General features: G+C 44.5%; 1 protein-coding gene across 1 annotated transcript; it reads left to right on the top strand.

The window, feature by feature from the left end:
- Nucleotides 1–1,165: 1,165 nt before the first annotated feature.
- On the top strand, nt 1,166–17,251 carry LOC145798258 (uncharacterized). Its single transcript, XM_082885766.1, has 4 exons — nt 1,166–1,444; nt 3,033–3,285; nt 3,382–4,067; nt 17,074–17,251. The coding sequence occupies exons 1-4, from the start codon at nt 1,166–1,168 to the stop codon at nt 17,122–17,124; spliced, it is 1,269 nt and encodes a 422-aa protein (XP_082741892.1). The 3' UTR covers nt 17,125–17,251.
- The last annotated feature ends 2,289 nt before the right edge of the window (nt 17,252–19,540 follow it).

The raw sequence follows: 19,540 nt of genomic DNA, 5'->3' as shown, positions 1-19,540 counted from the left end.
GATAACTGACGATTTGGTTTTTCTTTGTAGAGTAAAGTAAGGGTACGTCATCTCGATTTTCTTGCGGTGAAGAAATCTACCTTCCATAGTATAATTCAACTCTGCTCATTTAAACTCATTTATTAAATGAGAAGATTTGGGTTGTGTTATTTTAAATGCATAACTCATTTTGACTAGTCAAAACCTATAGATTTGTCACCTCTATTATTTTTAAATGAAAAAAGGCTTGAGTATGATTTATGGGGTTAAATTTTACTTATTTATTTATTTATTTATTACAGAGAATCTAGTCAACTTGCTAGTAAATACCCTTAAAATTGGAAATTCTATGGTATACCTCTCTTCTAGGCCGACAGCCTGTGTACTAAATACACGTTTGGTTACAACTTTTTGAGTCAATAGTTATACCCTATTCTATTGTTAATTATGACACATTATAATGCTAGTTGACAAAATTTATGATTCAAAAATTGTTTGGTCTCAATTTATTTTAGTCATGACTTCCATAATATTAAGTTATGTCATTTGCAATAGTCAAACTTACAAATGGCATAACTCACATATGGTACGATAGTATTCGCCCCTCAAAATATATTAACTGTTGATTATTTTTGTATTTGCACACCATCTAAATTAATTTTATTTATTTTAACCTTATTAATAGGGATTATGGAAATGTTTTTTAAATTTTAAAAAAGAATAATATAATTTATCCAAATAAAAATATGTATAACTTATCTAAATGTTAAAAAAATATGAAATCGCTTTTGAATGGATTTTTTTAAAGGGGAGTTATGGGCCGGTCCTATGGACCAGTCTTATTACCCAGCAGGTCCTACTCAAAAAAATCAAATAGTATTTTTCATTTTTACCCCTAGACTCAACACTGCAAATTTATCACTGGTTTAAACAAATTTATCACTAATTTAAACAAATTTATCACTGGTTTAAACAACTTTATCACTGATTTAAACAAAGTTTATCACTGGTTTAAACAAATTTATCGCTGATTTATCACTAATTTAAACAAATTTATCATTGGTTTAAATTTATCACATTCTTGTCTACAGCTTCGTAACTTATCACTGGTTTAAATTTATCACATTCTTGTCCACAGCTTCGTAACTTTTACTATTTTTCTCGAACCCTCGTCGAAGTCTCAACAATGGCGATGGCAAGTTCACAGAGACTCACATCCCAATTATATCGAAACCCTTCACTCTCTCTCTTCTCCAAAGCCATAATCACCCAATCATCTGCTTCATCATCCTCACTATCTTCTTCATCATCATCATCATCCAAGAAAGTCTTTGATCGAATCATGAAGCTCTTCCCAATCGATCTCGACGGCAAGAAGATGGTGGCGGATTCTCTCTCTCTCTTCCCCGCCGACCATCCATGGCGTAGATATGCTCTCTCTCTCTCTCTTTCTGGATTTGGATTCGTAAATCTGGAGAGAGTTTTTTTTTTTATCTCTAGATCTAATCTGAGTATAACAACATGAGGGTAAAAATGGAATAAATAAAAATGTTCAGGACTTATAGGTAAAAAAAAATTCTATTAAGGACCTGTTGGATAATAACCCTTGAAAATAGGACTGACCCGTAAAAATTCCTTTTTTTAATAATATATTTCCTAAAATAATTAGATTTGCTCATTAATCCCAATTGTAAGGGTATGTTTGTTTGCTTCTATGAGCAGCACGATTGGACTATTAGTGAGGTGTGCTCACTCATAATATGTTTAGGGGCTTTTTTGGTTAAAATAGTCACAAAAAAATAAAATAACTTTTTAATCTAATAAGACAAAATATCACATTTAAATTATAATCATTTTATTTTTTTTTTATCAAAAAAATCAAAAAGCCTATCCCAAACGAGGCTTTTTAGCCTCAGGCTAAAATAGCCAAAAAGTTAAAAAATGAAAAAACCAATCCACATCCCAAACAAATCCTTAGTTAGAAAAGTTGTAAGAGGATGAATACTCCAAATGAGAGTAGTAGTCCACTACCAGGTGTGGATTAATAAAGATGGGCAAGAGGTGGGATTCATGGTGAAAAAAAGGATAATTATGTAATTTCACATATTTAATCCCAATTAATTAATATCACCACACTATAGTCTCGTTTGGAAAATTGGCTATTTTAGTTTTTGATTATTTTAGTAGGCTAAAATAGTTATATTGAGAAGAGAATTGGATTTTTTTTGTAATTAGATGTGATATTTGTGAGAGAAAAAGTGAAATGATTACAAATTTGATGTGACATTTTATCTTATTGACTATTTTAACATATTTTATATTTTTTTCTAAATTTTAGCCAAAAAAAAAAAAACAAACCAAACTTACCAAACATCACTACTACACAAACAAATGGGTTCGTTTGGGATATGAGTTGATTTTTTTGCTATTTTAGATTGGGCTAAAATGTATCGTTTAGAATAAAATTTTTATTTATTTTTTAAAATTTTGTGAAAGAAAAAAAAGAAAAATTATAAATTTAATATAATATTTTATATTATTTGACTAAAATAACTTATTTTTATACTATATAATTATTTCACTCCAAACCTCATTCCAAGCGAGGCCAAACACAAATCAGCCAAACAAAACGTGGTCTAAACCTTTTCAAGCCATAGTTCCCACAAAAAAAAAAAGGAAAATGTCTGGTGGCCTGAATTTTTGTGACTCGAATGGTTCGAATGTGTCAAAGCGACGTCATTTTACAACTAAAACGATATCGTTTTGAATGTTTCAAGCCATTCGAGCCATGATTTTTCGGCTATCAATCAGTGTTGAAAAAAAAAAAGCCTTTCAAGTTCTTTCCCAATTTTTAGATTCATGACCCTGTTGCCAAAGGAATAGGTGGTTGGGTTTGAATCTATGGCATTCAACTGTTGCTGTGATTGGTCGTCTAAATTGCCCAATGAGTTGACGGTGGAGATACTATGTAGATTGCAAGAAAAGCCTCTGATTCAATTCAAGTCCATGTCGAAAGCTTGGTACTTATTGATTTCTGATGTTTGTGTTCCCAGAATCTCTTCATCCGCACCTCTCTCCGGAGTTCTCTTCAGGTTGATTCCCCTTCTTCCATTCTCCGATTTCTTTATGGAATATGTTCCATCAGATTGTCCGAGAACCCTGCTGGACAGAGGACGATTTGTGGAGTCGTATTCGAAGCTATTACCCTTTCAACCTACTGCCAGGGACGTTCTCGACTGCTGCAACGGTTTGCTCTTAATTCTTCACCGCACCTCTGTTCCTCCCTCTGTTCCTTCACAGTATTATGTGTGTAACCCTGCCACAAAACAATGTGTGGCTATTCCCGTGAACCCTAATCATCTTGATCCCATATATACCGTACTTGCTTTTAATCCTGTTGAGTCCCATCGAATAATACTAATAATAATAATTATAAAATAGTTCGGTTAGCTAGCTCTGCCAGCACTGCCTCTGTAACTCATCCGCCGGAGCTGGATGTTTTCTCCTCCATTACTGGCAAGTGGGTCAACCATCCGGTTCCACTCCAGTCTGAACCTGAGCTTTATGGTTTCAAGTGGCTTTGCAAGTCTGTTTATTTGGATGGGGTGTTGTTCATGTTATCTTACACTATGTACCTCTTGTGTTTTGATCTCAATGCCGGTAATTTGAATCCCCAAGCTATGAAGCTCTCGAACAAGGGCAAGGCTCTTGGTGTTGGATTCATTGGGATGCCCAAAGATTGCTTCTATTACTCTAATCATGTTGAAAATGCGGTCCTTGTTTGGTCACTTGACCATGACCATAAGTGGATTTTGAATCATAGCATCTGCATTGATGACTTGGTTCGGTTTCATCACGGTAGAATTTTAGACCGTTATCGCCTTTCTCCACTGCTCGTGCCTTGTGCTTTACATCCAACTTCAGAAGTTATCTTCATTGCTATTCCCAGAATGATATTTAGCTATAATCTAAAAACCAATCAGTTCAATGTATTTTACATACTGCAAGAAAACAGGAATTTGATTGATGATGGATGTTTCTTCTTTCCTTACTCACGTTGCCTAGTTGTTTTGAATGATTTTACGCAGGTAAAAATTCCGGACCTATCCGTTTTGTAACCAGTTTACTTCATATATATATATATTTGTGTATGACATGGGTAAGCCCATAAAGATTATAGCCCACAATTTAGGGCCCAATACATAACTCAAATACTAAACCCCAGCATTGCTGAAGCCCCACGTAGCAATAAGAACCAATGACAACAAGACACATGGCAAGAGAAGGGCAAGCCACATAAGTAGACAAAGATCTGCAAAGTTATTGCCACTGCATATCGCCATTAATGAGGCCCCTTACAGGATTTATTACGATAACCCCTCTCTGTCGAGACAAAACGCCTTCACCATGAACAAGGTAAGCTAGAGCATAGACTTTCGGCCAAGGTGACAGGTCGGAAGGGACAATGAAATGATTACCGGAGGATATAAGCAGACGTCGAAGACAAGAAGAAGGTTAAGCTTTTCTATCTCTAATTCATCTCTACATTCCGCTTCTCTCTCTAACTTGCTCGTCGGAGGGTTCGCTGGGGGATTCCCCATTCCCCGTTAAACTCGTGTGCAGGTCTTCTAGTGGGCTTGATCACTTGGACACCGGTTTGGGAAGCGTGGATCAGCCCGACCCGTTTCATCTGGAACCCGCTGTATCATCAGTTGGCGCCGTGTATGGGAAAGGTTTTTGTTCCACGCGCTCATTGTCGCCGGAGACCCTTTCCCAATAACCCCCTCCTACCACCTATGAAGGTGGATGGTCACAACTAGATCCATGGCTTCTTACCCCAATGTTCCCGATCATCAAGCCGACCCTCCCAATCCGAATAACCCACCACCGTATTTCACCGAGCTCACCAACAGCATTAATCGCTTGGCCGAGCAAAGCTAAGCCCTAATTAATGCTCTACTCCAAAGAAACCTTCCTATGCCTCCTCCACCACCTCCAGCTATTCCACCCAACCAAGAACGAGCCCCGAGCCATACTATCCTGTAACCTAACGTCCAGCCCCCGCTCCCCTCTAGTGGTGACAACATTCCTCTCTGGGATGCAGAACTCCGAGCCATGAAGCTCCAGCTCCAAGAAGTCATGCAAAACATACAGCATAAACCATCCACCACGGCCAACTCACCGTTCGTTGCCTCTATCCAGGACAAACCTCTACCCCCCAAGTTCAAAATGCCCATCATCGACTCTTTCGACGGAACAACGGACTCAGTCGATCACTTGGAGACCTACAGAACCCTCATGATCCTCCATGCATTCCCCGACGAGATCATGTGCCGGGCTTTCCCCGTAACACTCAAGGGGTCGGCTCGACTTTGGTTTAGTCAACTACCAGCAGATTCTGTCTCCACTTTCCAGCACCTCAGTGACTCCTTCCTCAGCCATTTCATTGGAGCCCAGTGCCAACGACGTCCAGCAACCCAACTCCTCAATATCTATCAGACCGAGGGGGAGTCACTGCCCAATTTCGTTACCCGCTTCAACACCGAAGCCTTGCAGGTAGCGGAAAGCGATGACAAGGTCATCCTTACGGCTTTCATGGCCGGTCTACGGTCATCTGATTTCCTTTTCTCCCTCTCAAAAAACCCCCCGACCTCCATGGCAACCCTACTCTTTAAAGCCCAAAAATACATGAATGCCGAAGATTCCCTAACCGCCCGACAAGACCCAATGGCCAAAAACGCAACTTCTAGAGAGAAGAGAAAGGACTCAGAAACTAGAAATACCCAGTACACTCACCAAACACTTCAGTACAATGACCGACCACCCTGAGCCGACCGGTCGGCACCAGCCCGACTGCCCGACCGATTCGAGCGGTACACACCCCTCAATTCTCCCATGGAACAAGTCCTCAATCAGATCCAGTGGGACTACCCCCTAAAATGGCCCCACCCATTACAGACTCCTTCTAATCGGAGTGACCAGTCCAAATATTACCATTTTCACGAGGACCACGGCCATAATACCGAGGAGTGTGTTAACCTCAAAGATCAGGTCAAGGGCTTGATTCGTCAGGGACGTCTCAGTCGATTCATAGATATTCGCCCTCAGCAGAGGCAACGGACTGAACCCATCAGAAACAACCGCTAGCGCACCCCTCCCCGACAACCAGCGCAACCTAACCAAGGTCATGATCGCCCTCCACAACAACCTCAGGCACAAGGTAACCCCGCTCCACCTGTTGGAGAAATCAGAGTTATTTCCGGCGGGCTTGCTTGTGGAGGACCATCCCGCTCGGCTCAGCGGGCAAAACTCAGAAAAATAAGGCAGGGCTCAGACAAAGAAGTTGCCACATTGGACCGACCCTCCAAACAACCCAAGCAGTAGACCGAGCCTATCACCTTTACGGACATCGACTGCACAGGCATCCGTTACCCCCATGACGACCCTCTCGTCATTTCCACCCTCCTCTCCAATTACAAGGTCAGACGGGTTCTCGTCGACAACGGCAGTTCTTTCGACATCATTTTCTTAAATTGCTTCCGCCAACTCAAGATCGGGGAAGAAAGTCTGTCCCCTCTCCAAACCCCATTGGTCGGCTTTACGGGTGATCGGGTGACCTCCATCGGCTCCATCGATCTTCCCATCACAATCAGCGAATACCCGCGGCAGACCACAAAGTTATTCACCTTCCCTGTTGTCTACTGCCCCTCTGCCTACAATATCATCCTTGGCCGCACCGCCCTAAATGCCTTCCAAGCTATCACATCCACTTTCCATCTTGCTATCAAGTTCCCCACCAATCTTGGAGTCGGCACAATGAGAGGAGAGCAGACCGTGGCCAAAGAGTGTTATGTCGCCTCACTTAAATAAGTCAAGCTTAAGGAGGCTATGATCATTGAAGGACTCGACGTCAGAGATGAGGACGAGCTGGTCAGAGAGGAACCAGTGGAAAAGCTTGTCGAGGTCCTCATCAATCCCACCAACCCGGCAAAAATTGCCAAGATCAGCAGCTAACTATCCTCCCAGGCCAAGATCGACCTCACTGCCCTCCTGATTAAGCACAACAACGTATTTTCTTAGACCCACTCCGACATGCCAGGTATTGACCCCTCCTTCATCACCCACCGTCTCAGCATTGAGCCTCATTTTTGACTCATCCGCCAGAAACAGCGCATTTTCTACCCGGAGCACAATAACCTTATTGCTTCGGAAGTAGATAAGCTCTTTGAGGCACAGTTTATCACAAATGTGGACTACCCCAAGTGGCTGTCGAATGTGGTTCTGGTTCGTAAAAACAGTGGTAAATGGCGACTCTGTGTCGACTACTCCAACCTCAACCGAGCTTGCCCCAAAGACAGCTACCCTCTTCCTCGCATAGATCTGCTGGTTGACGCCACGGACGGCCATCAAATGCTCAGCTTCATGGATGCTTTCTCTGGGTACAACCAAATTCTGATGCACCCGTCCGACCAGGAACACACCTCCTTCATCACCGACTGGGGCACCTACCATTACTGTGTGATGCTGTTTGGGTTGAAAAATGCCGGAGCCACTTACCAACGGTTGGTCAATGCCGTCTTCCATCATCAAATAGGCCGGAACATGGAGGTATATGTTGACGACATGCTAGTCAAGAGCAAGCTCTCCACCGATCATCTGGCCGACCTGCGAGAGACCTTCGGCACCCTACGGAAGTACCAAATGAATCTCAATCCGGAGAAATGCCCCTTCGGCGTAGGATCTGGGAAGTTCTTGGGTTTCATGGTCAGTCAGCGAGGCATCGAAGCTAACCCCGAAAAGATCAAGGCCTTAATTGAAATGCAGTCACCCAGAACGGTTAAAGAGGTTCAACGGCTTACTGGCCGAGTTTTCGCCCTTAACCGCTTCATGTCCTGTGCAACGGACAAATGCCTCCCCTTCTTCAAAGTTCTTCGGCAAACTTTTGAGTGGACGGCAAAATCCGAAGAGGCCTTTCAACAGTTGAAACAGTGCATGGCCAACCCCCCCTTACTTTCTCAGGCAATCACGAGCGAACCCCTCTTTCTCTATTTGGCCGTGTCAAACACTGCAGTTGGTGCAGCACTCATCAAGGAAGATAACTCTATCCAACGACTGGTCTACTACATCAGTGGGGCTCTTAGGGGAGTAGAACAGAACTACCCATTGCTTGAAAAAATGGCCTTAGCCTTGGTCATAGCCTGAAGATGACTCCGGCCTTACTTCCAGGCCCACTCCATTATCGTTCTCACCGACCAACCGTTGAAGAAAATCATGCAACAACCAGAGTTGTCTGGCCGACTTATGCAATGGTCGGTCGAGCTCAGCCAATTCGACATCTCCTACTGGCCTCAAATGGTGATTAAAGGGCAGGCTATTGTCGATTTCATCCTGGAATTCACTAAATCCACTCCGACCACAGTTCTTCCACCCCCGCCACCCCCACCCCCTACCGAGCCAGAAGACCCCCACTCTTGGACCCTCAATGTCGACGGATCATCTCGCAAAGAAGGCAGTGGGGCTGGTCTCATCCGCACCGCCCTTAAGGGTGGTTATTTCAAATGTGTTCTCTGCTTCTTGTTCGACGCAAGCAATAATGAGGCTGAATATGAAGCATTGATCGCAGGCTTTCGCCTCGCCAGAGACATTGGTGTCAGCCACATCCAAGTGTTCAGCGATTCCCAGCTTATTGTCAGCCAAATCACGGGGGAATTCAATGCCAAGGACGACACAATGCGGGCTTATAGGGATATTGCACTCCCTCTCGCTCACCTCTTCAATAATTTCCACATCTAGCACATCCCTCGGACGGAAAACTCCAAGGCGGATGAAATGGCTCAGTAAGCTTCGACAGACCAGTCAGACCTCAGCCACGGTGTCCGCCTCGAATACCTGGCCCACCCTGCCATTTCCCCAACTCAACAGCAAGTCTACTTCCTCCAAAATGAACCTATTCCCTGGGCAGCCGACATCTTTCTATTTCTGACAACGCGGGAACTGCCAAACGATAAACAGTAGGCCACCAAGGTCAAAGCCCGATCGTCCAACTACATCCTTATCAGTGGCCTTTTGTACAAACGAGGTTTTTCACGCCCATACCTGAGATGCCTCAATCCTGATCAAGCGACCTACGTAATGAGAGAAGTACATGAGGATGTATGTGGCAATCATTCGGGTGGTAGGTCACTAGCCCATAAAATATTCCGCACCAGTTACTTCTGGCCTACTCTCAATCAAGATACCGCTAAATTTGTGCTTAAATGTGACAAGTGTCAATGCTTCGCCAACATCCCTCATGCCCCTCCTACAGAGTTGATCACCCTTTGCAGCCCTTACCCGTTTGCCAAATAGGGGATCGACCTAGTTGGCCCATTGCCCACTAGCCGAGGCCAAACCAAATTTGTCATTGTCGCCATTGATTACTTCACTAAATGGGTGGAGGCAGAACCCCTTGCCACAATTACCGAGCGAAACACAACCAGATTTATCTGGCAGTCGATCGTATGCAGATTTGGCATCCCTCAAGCCATCGTCTCCAACAACGGCAAACAATTCGACAATGCCAAGTTCAAGAAATTCTGTGCAGAACTTCAAATCCAGCCATGCTTTTCTTCCCCAGGTCATCCCCAAGCCAATGGCCAAGTTAAGGTTACCAACCGTTCCCTTCTGAAGATCATCAAAACTAAGCTGGAAGTTGCTAAGGGACTCTAGCTGAGGAACGACCGAATGTACTCTGGGCCTACCGCACTACTGCTCGAACCCCCACTAGGGAGACCCCCTTTCGCTTAACATACGGCGCCGAGGCGGTCATCCTAGTGGAAATCGGTCTGTCTACCCCAAGAATTCTACATCTGAACCCAGAACTAACTGAGGAGCTGCGTCGGGCAGACCTAGACCTAATTGAAGAACTCTGAGAAACCACCACTATCAGACGGGCCTCATACCAACAGAAAATGAGAACACATTACAACCGCAAAGTCCGACCGAGGGAGTTCACCATAGGGGACCTTGTTTTGCGCGAAGTAACCCTTGCCACCAAAAATTCGACTGAGGGCAAACTAGCAGCCAAGTGGAAAGGACCTTACGTTGTTAAAGCCAGACCTCATCCGGGCACTTACCGACTGCAGGACATGGAAGGTCGAGACCTCCCCCATCCGTGGAACGCCGGACACTTGAAGCGTTATTTTTAATAAATTCTTATTTTTGTATTGATCAATTATTGTATTTTCCTTTTCGACAATCTACACACTTGAATTTTCTTGTTCTTCTATCACATGATGAACATTTCTGATCAAATGGGTTGCACTTTACATGACAACAATTTTATATCTCAATCATCTATGTGGTATCTTTATAACGTCCTGATTGCAGCACTTAGCTACAAGCCTCAGCCCAACTGAGTTACTCATAGCCTCAGTCAGACTGAGCACGAGGAGCTCAGCCAGACTGAGTTACTTAAAGCCTCAGCCAGACTGAGCACGAAGAGCTCAGCCAGACTGAGTTACTCACAGCCTCAGCCAGACTGAGCACCAAGAGCTCAGCCAGACTGAGTTACTCAAAGCCTCAGCCAGACTGAGCACCAAGAGCTCAGCCAGACTGAGTTACTCATAGCCTCAGCCAGACTGAGCACAAAGAGCTCAGCTAGACTGAGTTACCTGAAGACTCAGCTAGACCACGTTAATCATGGCTCAACCCAAACTAAGCACGAATGAAGCGCTCGGCCAAGACCACCATTGCAACTTCATGATTGCGGCATAGTTGCCATACTTAGTCAGATTCCAGGTCCACTATTACGTCTCTTCAACACTCTTACAACATGATTTAAAACTTCACATTTTAGGACCTTTGCAGTTCAACATTTTTTAAGTCAGATTGGCTCCCTGTTGGGTCATGATTCGCATTAAGGTTTTCTTACATTTTAAACTTCACTCTACATTTTAAACTTTCATTCTTTGCAGATCCTCAAACAATATAGAAAATAGCATAAAAACACAAACACAACTCATAATTTTATTCATTCACAAACTTTTACATAAGTTTATTTCATAATTTTATTCATTCACAAATTTATACATAAGTCTATCACAAAAAATAAATAAATAAAAATAACACAAAACAGCCAACATTTTGAATACAAATTTGGTTCACCCCAATCATTCCTCTTCGCTTGAGATGAGGTCTTCTTCTTCAACACCCTCGTCTAAGGGGGTTTGGGCCACGTCGTCTTCGTCGATCTTCACAATGCTAAAGTCCAAGTCTGGGAACAGCTCTTCTGCTTTGCGTTTAAACATCTTCCACCCGCTGTCCCAAAACTCAGCCATCTCGTGTTTATAGAAGTCCGACCGCTGGAAGCTTTGGATCACTTCTTCTTCACTCCTACTCCCAATGGTCGCCCTCGATGGGCCAACCCCCCCAGACCTCTCTCTCGCCAAGCTGTTGGTGATCACGGCATCGACAACCATCTAAAAGTCAGCAGACCCCTTGAACTGCTCTACTGCTGCTACGCACAGGTCAGGGTATGCTGCCCTTTCAGAGGTTGCCTTGGTCCTTTCTTCCTCCAACTCCTTCTCCAACCCCTCCTTCTCTGCCGCTACTCTGGTACGCTCGTCTGCCAGATCCTTCTCCAACCCCGCGATCTTCCGATCTGCTTCTTCATTTTCTTTGATCGAACTGGCGCGCAGATCCTTGTTACAAGTCATCGCCTCATCCCACCGTTCATTGGCGACGGTGTAGGCTGTCTGGGCCTCTTCCAGTTTCTTCTGCTCGCCAGCCAGCTGGAACTCGAGCGACACCACCTTGCGGCGTTCATCCTCTAGCTCCAACTTGGCCGCGAGCAGCTCAGCATGGGCACGATCGGAAACATTGCTCTACACCACCGCCAACACCCCCATCTTCTTTGTCTTCTGAGCCTCCTCTAACTCCCTGGCACACGCACTCCACTCAGCCTTCCTCCAGCCTGCACTCTCCTTTTTGAAATTTTCAAGCTGGGCCTCCACCTGCCCCAACCTTTCCCTTTCCTTCCTCACTTCACCCTTCGCCGCCGCCGCTTTCGCCTTGTTCAACAGGGCTCCTGCTAAGGCAGTCACCTCCATCTGGGCAGAGCATAAGCCCTTCAGCAGCTCGGCCTTAGTAAAACCAGCCACCGAGTGCACGGCTGCGTCTTCGACCACCCCCAATAGGCGATCTGCAGCCATCCTGGCCTCTATCCCTTCTCCTTCCACTCGCCCAGACACCGCTAGGACGTGGTAGAAGGCGGTCTTCAACCCAGCCCTCTCTCCTTCTCCTTGGGGCGCAAGACCCTCCCTAGGCTGTGGCTCTGCCCTCTGTCCAGTGCCACTCGCCCTACTTTCCATTGGTTCTTCAGGGCCAGTCGCCCCACTCTCCACCCCCTTAGCTGCTTCCCCTAACCCCACTTCGGGGGTCTTCTCCGCCGTCGCCTCCTTTCTCCTCTTCAAGGCTGGCCCCTCCTCCCTCTCCCTTGCCCTTCTTTTCTTCTTCGCCACAGCCTCCACCTCCTTGTTGGCCCTTTCCTTCAAAGGATCAATTGGGGGCGGTCGTGGCTCAAATTCACCCAAGTCCTTTTCCCCCAGCGGTTTGGGGTGCGGTCGGATCCTCTCCATCGCGATCGGCTTCGGCGACCGGTCTGCCTGTGACTCTTTGAATTTACTAGCCTTAGCGAGAATGGTCCTATCCTCCGCCTCTTGCGCCTTCCTTCTCGCTTCTAATTCCATCTGTTCCAGGTCTCCACCGGTCGGCTGAGGGCCCAACCTTGCGGCAAACAAGGCTGACGGCTGAACGAGCTCATCCCATTTGACGCCCTCCTTCTCACTCTATCCCTTCACCTTCTTCACCCTCTCCTCAGCTGATGCCCCCAACTTTGGCTCCACAGACTTGCTGGGCACTCTCCACACCGTGCGCACTCCAACTCCTCTGTTTGCGGACACGTAGAACCACCGTGGCCTCCACCCCTTTATTGATGACCGCAAACCCGCCACCAGGCCCCTCCCTGCCGCCGCCTGCAAAGTGACCCAAGTTTCTTGCTGTCCCGAGGCCTTGTAGTATGCAAAAAAATCATCCACTGTCATAGTTGTCCCTTTGTTCTCCCTCGACCACGCGCTTGCCCATGACAGTACAATCTTCCACACATTGGGCATTAGTTGACCGGGCACCACTTGTAACCGGTTTAGGACATCCACTGCCACCTGCGGAAGCAGCAACCTCAACCCTCCCTTCAACACCTCTTCGTAGAGGGTAAACTCCCCTGGTCGGGCGTCAGATGGCCTCTCCTTCGTTGTCGACAGCTTTAACTCTATTTCGGCGGGAATCTGGTATTTCTTGTGTATACCCACCAACCCCTCCGCGGTAATGGTCGACTTATCGGCCTTCATATGCCAGTGATCTGGCTCAACCTGGCTGATTGGCTGCGTAGCCGCTATCATTGTAGACGAACGAGGTCGCCCCACCGGCTCCCCCTCGCTTCCCACTCGCCTCTCCGTCCGATATTGATCTGCCAAATCCACCACATCGTCGTCGCCCAATGGATCGACCCTTGCGTTTGTTGCTTCTTCTTGGGCCATCTCTCTCGTATGTCTGCGAATAGCTTCAGATGCTGGTGCAAGATAGTTCACGAAGTGTTGCAGGGGTGTATCACTAGTGACGAAGGAGTTTACACTTGGAATATTTTGGTTGTTTGCAAAAAGATATGTGAAACGGATAATACCAAAAGCCCAAGGTTTGCCTATATTCCAAGGGTCACAATTAAATTTTGCCAGTTTGAAAATTTTCAAAAAATTCGCCAAAACTGTCTTTTCTACACCCTATAATGACCTATTGTTTCACTTCTTGCCCAACACCTAACCTTCCCCACTACAAGATCCTGCCACGTGTACGACCACGATTCACTGCCCCCCCACCTACCCTATCTTTTCCACTTCAAATCACCACGTGCCCCATCGTCCCTCGAGCCCTGCGTACCACCACCCCCCTTTCGTGGTTGGCCCTCCTCATGGTCGGTCCCTCAACTCTTCGCGGTCGGCCCTCCTCATGGTCGGTCACTCCGCTCGGCCACCCCTCGTGGTCGGTCCTCCTCATGGTCGGTCTCTCCCCTCGGCCACCCTTCGCGGTCGGCCCTCCTCATGGTCGGTCCCTCCGCTCGGCCACCCTTCGCGGTCAGCCCTCCTCATGGTCAATCTCTCCGCCCGGCCACCCTTCGCGGTCGGCCCTCCTCATGGTTGGTCCCTCCGCTCGGCAGCCCTTCGCGGTCGGCCCTCCTCATGGTCGATCTCTCTGCCCGGCCACCCTTCCCGATCGACCCTCCTCATGGTCGATCCCTCCGCTCGGCCACCCTTCGCGGTCGGCCCTCTTCATGGTCAGTCACTCCTCTCGGTCGGCCTTCACCCTGCCAGTCTCTCACAATCCTCGTTTTCTTCATTATTCCTTTCGTTGGGCTAAAGCTACACTTGGGAATGAGGGACTACTGACATGGATAAGCCCATAAAGATTATAGTCCACCATTTAGGGCCCAATACATAACTCAAATACTAAAGCCCAGCATTGCTGAAGCCCCACGTAGGAATAAGAACCAATGACAGCAAGACACATGGCAAGAGAAGGGTAAGCCACATAAGTAGACAAAGATCTCCAAAGTTATTGCCACTGCACATCGCCATTAATGAGGCCCCTTACAGCATTTATTGCGATAATCCCTCACTGTCGAGACAGAACGCCTTCACCATGAACAAGGTAAGCTAGAGCATAGACTTTCGGCCAAGGTGACAGGTCGGAAGGGACAACGAAATGATTACCGGAGGATATAAGTAGACGTCAAAGACAAAAAGAAGGTTAAGCTTTTCTATCTCTAATTCATCTCTACATTCCGTTTCTCTCTCTAACTTGCTCATCGGAGGGTTCGCTGGGGGACTCCCCGTTCCCCGTTGAACTCGTGTGCAGGTCTTCTAGTGGGCTTGATCACTTGGACACCGGTTTGGGAAGCGTGGATCAGCCCGACCCGTTCCATCTGAAACCCACTGTATCATCAGTGTACATATTCAACCATGCGTATCTTTAATATTTGCCAATAATTCATTGAGTTGCTCACTCTGTACAGCTGAGGACCTTTTTAGTATTTCTTGTTTTGATGTCCCCTTTGTTTAACGTGCATTCATTAGGATATTAGCATTTTCTAATATCACTTTTAAAAGCCGGAAGGTTCCGATATGACTTGAATTTGGGAGGTTAGTTTTCTTGAATGCTTCTTTCTTTTGTATTTGTAGACCTGAAGTAGTGTAACTGGTTTTGAATGCCAGGGAGGAGACAAAAGGGGTTTGGGGAGATTTTTTACCTATTTCAGTATCATTGTGGGCCTTTGTTTAAGATTTTACTTGTCTATTTCTTTGATCTTCCCTGTTCTTGCTTGGTTTTGGATGATGTCTTGGCCATCACATTTTAATTTTTGTTTCCAAGTGGAGTGTATTCTTGTTGGAAAAGGGTGACCTAAGGAATAAAATACAACAAAACATCAACTTTGGTAAATTACCTTACCAATCCTTCATTGCTGCTGATATATATGGTTTACTTGAAGTGTAAATATACATTTCCTTCATTTGATAAATATAGAGAATGTTTTGTTTGATGGAGAGGAGCAGTAGAAGAATCATCATTATGGAGGAAAAATAATAAATGAATAGTTGTGGTAATTTGCACTGAGTGATCTAGAATGTTGCAAGAAGAGGTATACCTCCCGTCAAAAGTGAAGAGGAGAAAGACCGTTATTATTAAAAAGAATAAAAGAAGGAATAGAAGTGGGTCTTAGAACCATGTTCGGTGTGAGAGAGCTGATGCATCTGCTATAAGATTTCCGAATTTATTGTAGGTGAGGTGTAAATTTAATTTACTTGTGTAGCACATTACAATTGCATCCGTGAAGAATTAAGAAAACGTAGTAACTAATGTTTTGTGAGGAATTTTAGTGAGGTAAGTGATAATGTCATAGGAATTTAGTTACTTCCAATATATATGTTGAAACTATGAACTGTAGGAAAAGCATTTGTGAGAAAGTAGCTTTGTTGAGGTGTATATCAGTGGTTGTGCTCTGCAGTTGTCAAGCGGGATATTGTAAAACAATACGAATTCCTCAATTGTTAATAAACTTTGACGTTCTGTGATTGTCTGATATTTGCGGTCACCAATCTATCTCTAGCCTCCAAGCTACAAGATCTAGAGTCACACTGAGTGTGCCAGAGACTTTGGTGTGCCAAAGTTTCACAGGGCAACACTTTTTCACAAGGGAAGTTCCCTGTGAGGTGCTTGTACTCCACCAAATCCAAGTCCACCTAAACCTTTCGACCATACTATTGAATGTTCACCTGTCTTGGCAACTGTAGGTCATGACTTATTTGGCCAGAACTACTCCCTTGAAATTGTATATCATATAGGTGATTGTTATGGAAGTTTATAATCTTCATTCATGCTTTGACTGTTGTTATTTTTGGCTTAAATGATTAAATGATTCTAGTATTTATCTGTTGCATCTTCAATGCTGCAATGAGAGAAGTACACTTGAAAGTGCCCTGAATTTTATTTTTATTTTTTTTGCAGGTAAAAATAGATTTGCTAATTATCAGAAGTTCTTGTGTATTTATGACTTCTTTGAAGAAACATCGGACTACAAATTGGTGAATAGTGGCTACTTTCGATCTACTAGTTTTGGTTTAACAATTTGTAGAACCTCGTTTCTAGACTTGCATGTTTATTTTAGTTCTCTCTGTAACTACCCTCACAGTTATGGTGTCCCAAAATTTGAAAAATAAAAGATAGAATTTCAATGGTTACTTGTTCTCTGTTCAATTATGATGATTTTATTTATTGTATAGATCTAACATTTGATCCTACTTCATTATCCCAAAAACAAAACAAAACCAAAGAGCGAGAGGAAAGACATTTTTGAATTTTCCAAATGCTATCTACTTATATGGATTCTGCATTATGCTTTTTTGTTTTCTACCACTGGAAATCTCTACTTGTTTAGCTTTTCATAATGCCTTCTCTCACTTATCTATCTATTTTTTTTATAATAATTATTCTTCTTCTTATTTACAGATGAATGATATCCCAAGAAACAAGGGTTTAGAGGTTGGGGTTACCATCTGATGGTCCAGATCAAATCCCCATTCATACTGGATTTGCCAAACTAGTTTCATGGTGGTTCTACTTGGATATAATCGCATAAATTATCTGGCAGGCTCCAATATTTATATGCACACTCAAATGTACGATTTTGTCCTTGGTGTTATTTAACATTATATATTTTGACCTTTATTTTAATTCCGGCTTTTTTTTTTTCTTTTAAGGAGAATATTGTCATATCTCTCATTAGAGGTGTAGAATATTCAATTGCCTTCCCTGCGATTCAGTAGTCCTCTTCTTTGATAGCTCTTAGGCCAGTGAATTTCACTCCTGCAGTTCCTACTTTCATTTCTATTTTTTTCGTAGAGTAATGCTATAAAAATTAAGACATCTTACAATTTTTTTCTTTCACTGTTGTGGCATCACATGTGTCATACTATTAAAGTGGTGGGTTAAAGATTTATTGGTTTGAATAGCACTTTTTTTCATGAATTTTGTGAAAACTACAGTGTAACCTGTATCCAGTCACATCTCCTCCCAATCTTCTTCTTTGTTTGTTAACTTTGATAATTCATTGCCATGCTTTGAACTTTGTTTTTGCAAGGAGAATAGAGGCTGCGAAGGATGAATTCATCTATGAAGTAACTTTCTCATCTATGAAGCAACTCTGGCTAGGCTTGATCACAGGAAGAATTATATTATGAGAAAAGCTACCTGTAGACACCCCATTTTTGACCGTCCTCAAGACTTGGATGTCATCGTTTGAACACTCGATGATCATCCTTGTTCGTGCTCGTCTTGAGTTCCCCGAGGTCTCGGCTACGCGCCCTGCCTCAGGATCTCTCGACTCGACTGTTTTGTGTCTAGTTTTGCACCAAACACTTGTTGTTTTGCTTCTGAGGGTGGGAAGTAGCTTGTAGGCCATCCTTACACCTCACCGGCCATGGCTTGATGCCACCAGCCTTGTTTCCTTGCCACCGGCCATTGGTGATGGCCGGTCGGCACTATTGATGGTAAGTCGGCATTGTGTTTGGTCGGCCGGCCACTGTTTTTGATCAATCGGCCACTTGTCCTGACCGAGACCTTTTCTTGAGAGAGCTTGACCCTTTTGAACCTTTTTTTAGCTTCTCCAAGAAGCTTGACCTTTTTTAGCTTCTCCAAGAAACTTGAACCTTTTGACTCTTTTTTAGCTTTTCCAAGAAGCTTGACCCTTTTTAGCTTCTCCAAGAAGCTTGCCCCTTTTTTTAGCTTCTTGAGGAAGCTTGACCCTTTTGAACCCTTGGTTTTAGCTTCTTGAGGAAGCTTGAACCTTTTGAACCTTGGTTCTAGCTTCTCCAAGAAACTTGAACCCTTTGCTCCAAGCTTCTCCAAGAAGCTTGAACCCTTCTAAGTTTCCAAGAGAATCTTGAACCTTTTGCACCATTGTTCTAGCTTCTCCAAGAAGCTTGGCCCTTTTGTCTAGCTTCTCCAAGAAGCTTGGCCTTCTTGGCCCTTTTGCTCCAAGCTTCTAAGAGAAGCTTGACCCCCTTGACCCCTTTTTTGTTAGCTTCTCTAAGAAGCTTGGCACCTTGTCTTGCTCTATAAATATAGAGCCTATCCTTCCATTCAAGAGGTGGAAGGAATTTGTCTAAGACAAAAACCATACACTTCCCTCCATATCTCTACATTCCAAGCTCCAAACTCCATTGTTCTTGCTCCATTACACACCACCTCCTATCCTAACACCTCCACCACCACTCTAAGGATCTTGGAGGCCATTTTTAGAGGCTAAAGGAGCTGGTTTTGGTCCAGAAAATGGGCTGTTTTGCTGAGCTACAAGGGTGAGCACACTTTACCCTCTTTATTCCCCGTTTTTGCACACCCTTTTAGCCTGTCTTGCTTTCGGATTTGGGCTTTGTGTATAACATAAAAAAGTTCTAGTTTTTTGTGTTTAAGATACTTCATTAAGACCACTTTTGTGTTTGGGGTCGTTTACCCCCCCCCCCTTAGGCCTTGTTTGCCCCCATTTTTGTGTGATTTTGGTGAGTTTCGGGACCACTTTGTTTGGGCCTCCTCACCACTGAAATCTTGAGGGATTTCAGTGGTGAGGATGGTGGTTTGAGGTCCTAAGAAGGAGAGGGCCATCCCCTCTCCTTGCTGTCTTGTTTGATGCCCTTTTTGGCCTTACAAAGGGGCCTATATTTGCACACTTCTTGAGCTCGGTTCAGGCATTTTTTAGTGGGTTTTAGGACCCCCATAAGCCATTTCCAGATTTTTTTTGGTCATATTGAGTGTCCCTCTTGCATGTGTATAACAACCCCTTGCATGGCCTTCCAAAGGAGCACTTCATTCTAACATGTGTTGGCTCTATTTCAGTGGGTATTTGGTGTTTATTTAACATGTTTTACCCCTGTCCCATGTTGGTTTGTTGACCCTTGGCATGCATCATACACTTGCTTTG

This window comes from Camellia sinensis, chromosome 8 (assembly GCF_055761805.1).
Source record: "Camellia sinensis isolate YWXY chromosome 8, ASM5576180v1, whole genome shotgun sequence".
In the NCBI taxonomy this organism is placed as follows: domain Eukaryota; kingdom Viridiplantae; phylum Streptophyta; class Magnoliopsida; order Ericales; family Theaceae; genus Camellia; species Camellia sinensis.
Note: the sequence above shows the minus strand (reverse complement) of the source record. Positions and strands in the feature narration are given on the sequence as shown.

Excerpts from the sequence above, each read along its gene's own strand:
- LOC145798258 (XM_082885766.1), top strand. The coding sequence starts at position 1,166 with ATGGCGATGGCAAGTTCACAGAGACTCACATCCCAATTATATCGAAAC. Across the intron at positions 1,445-3,032 it reads CTCTTTCTGGATTTGGATTC|AATCTCTTCATCCGCACCTC; the intron begins GTAAATCTGGAG and ends TTGTGTTCCCAG. Across the intron at positions 4,068-17,073 it reads TTTTGAATGATTTTACGCAG|ATGAATGATATCCCAAGAAA; the intron begins GTAAAAATTCCG and ends TCTTATTTACAG.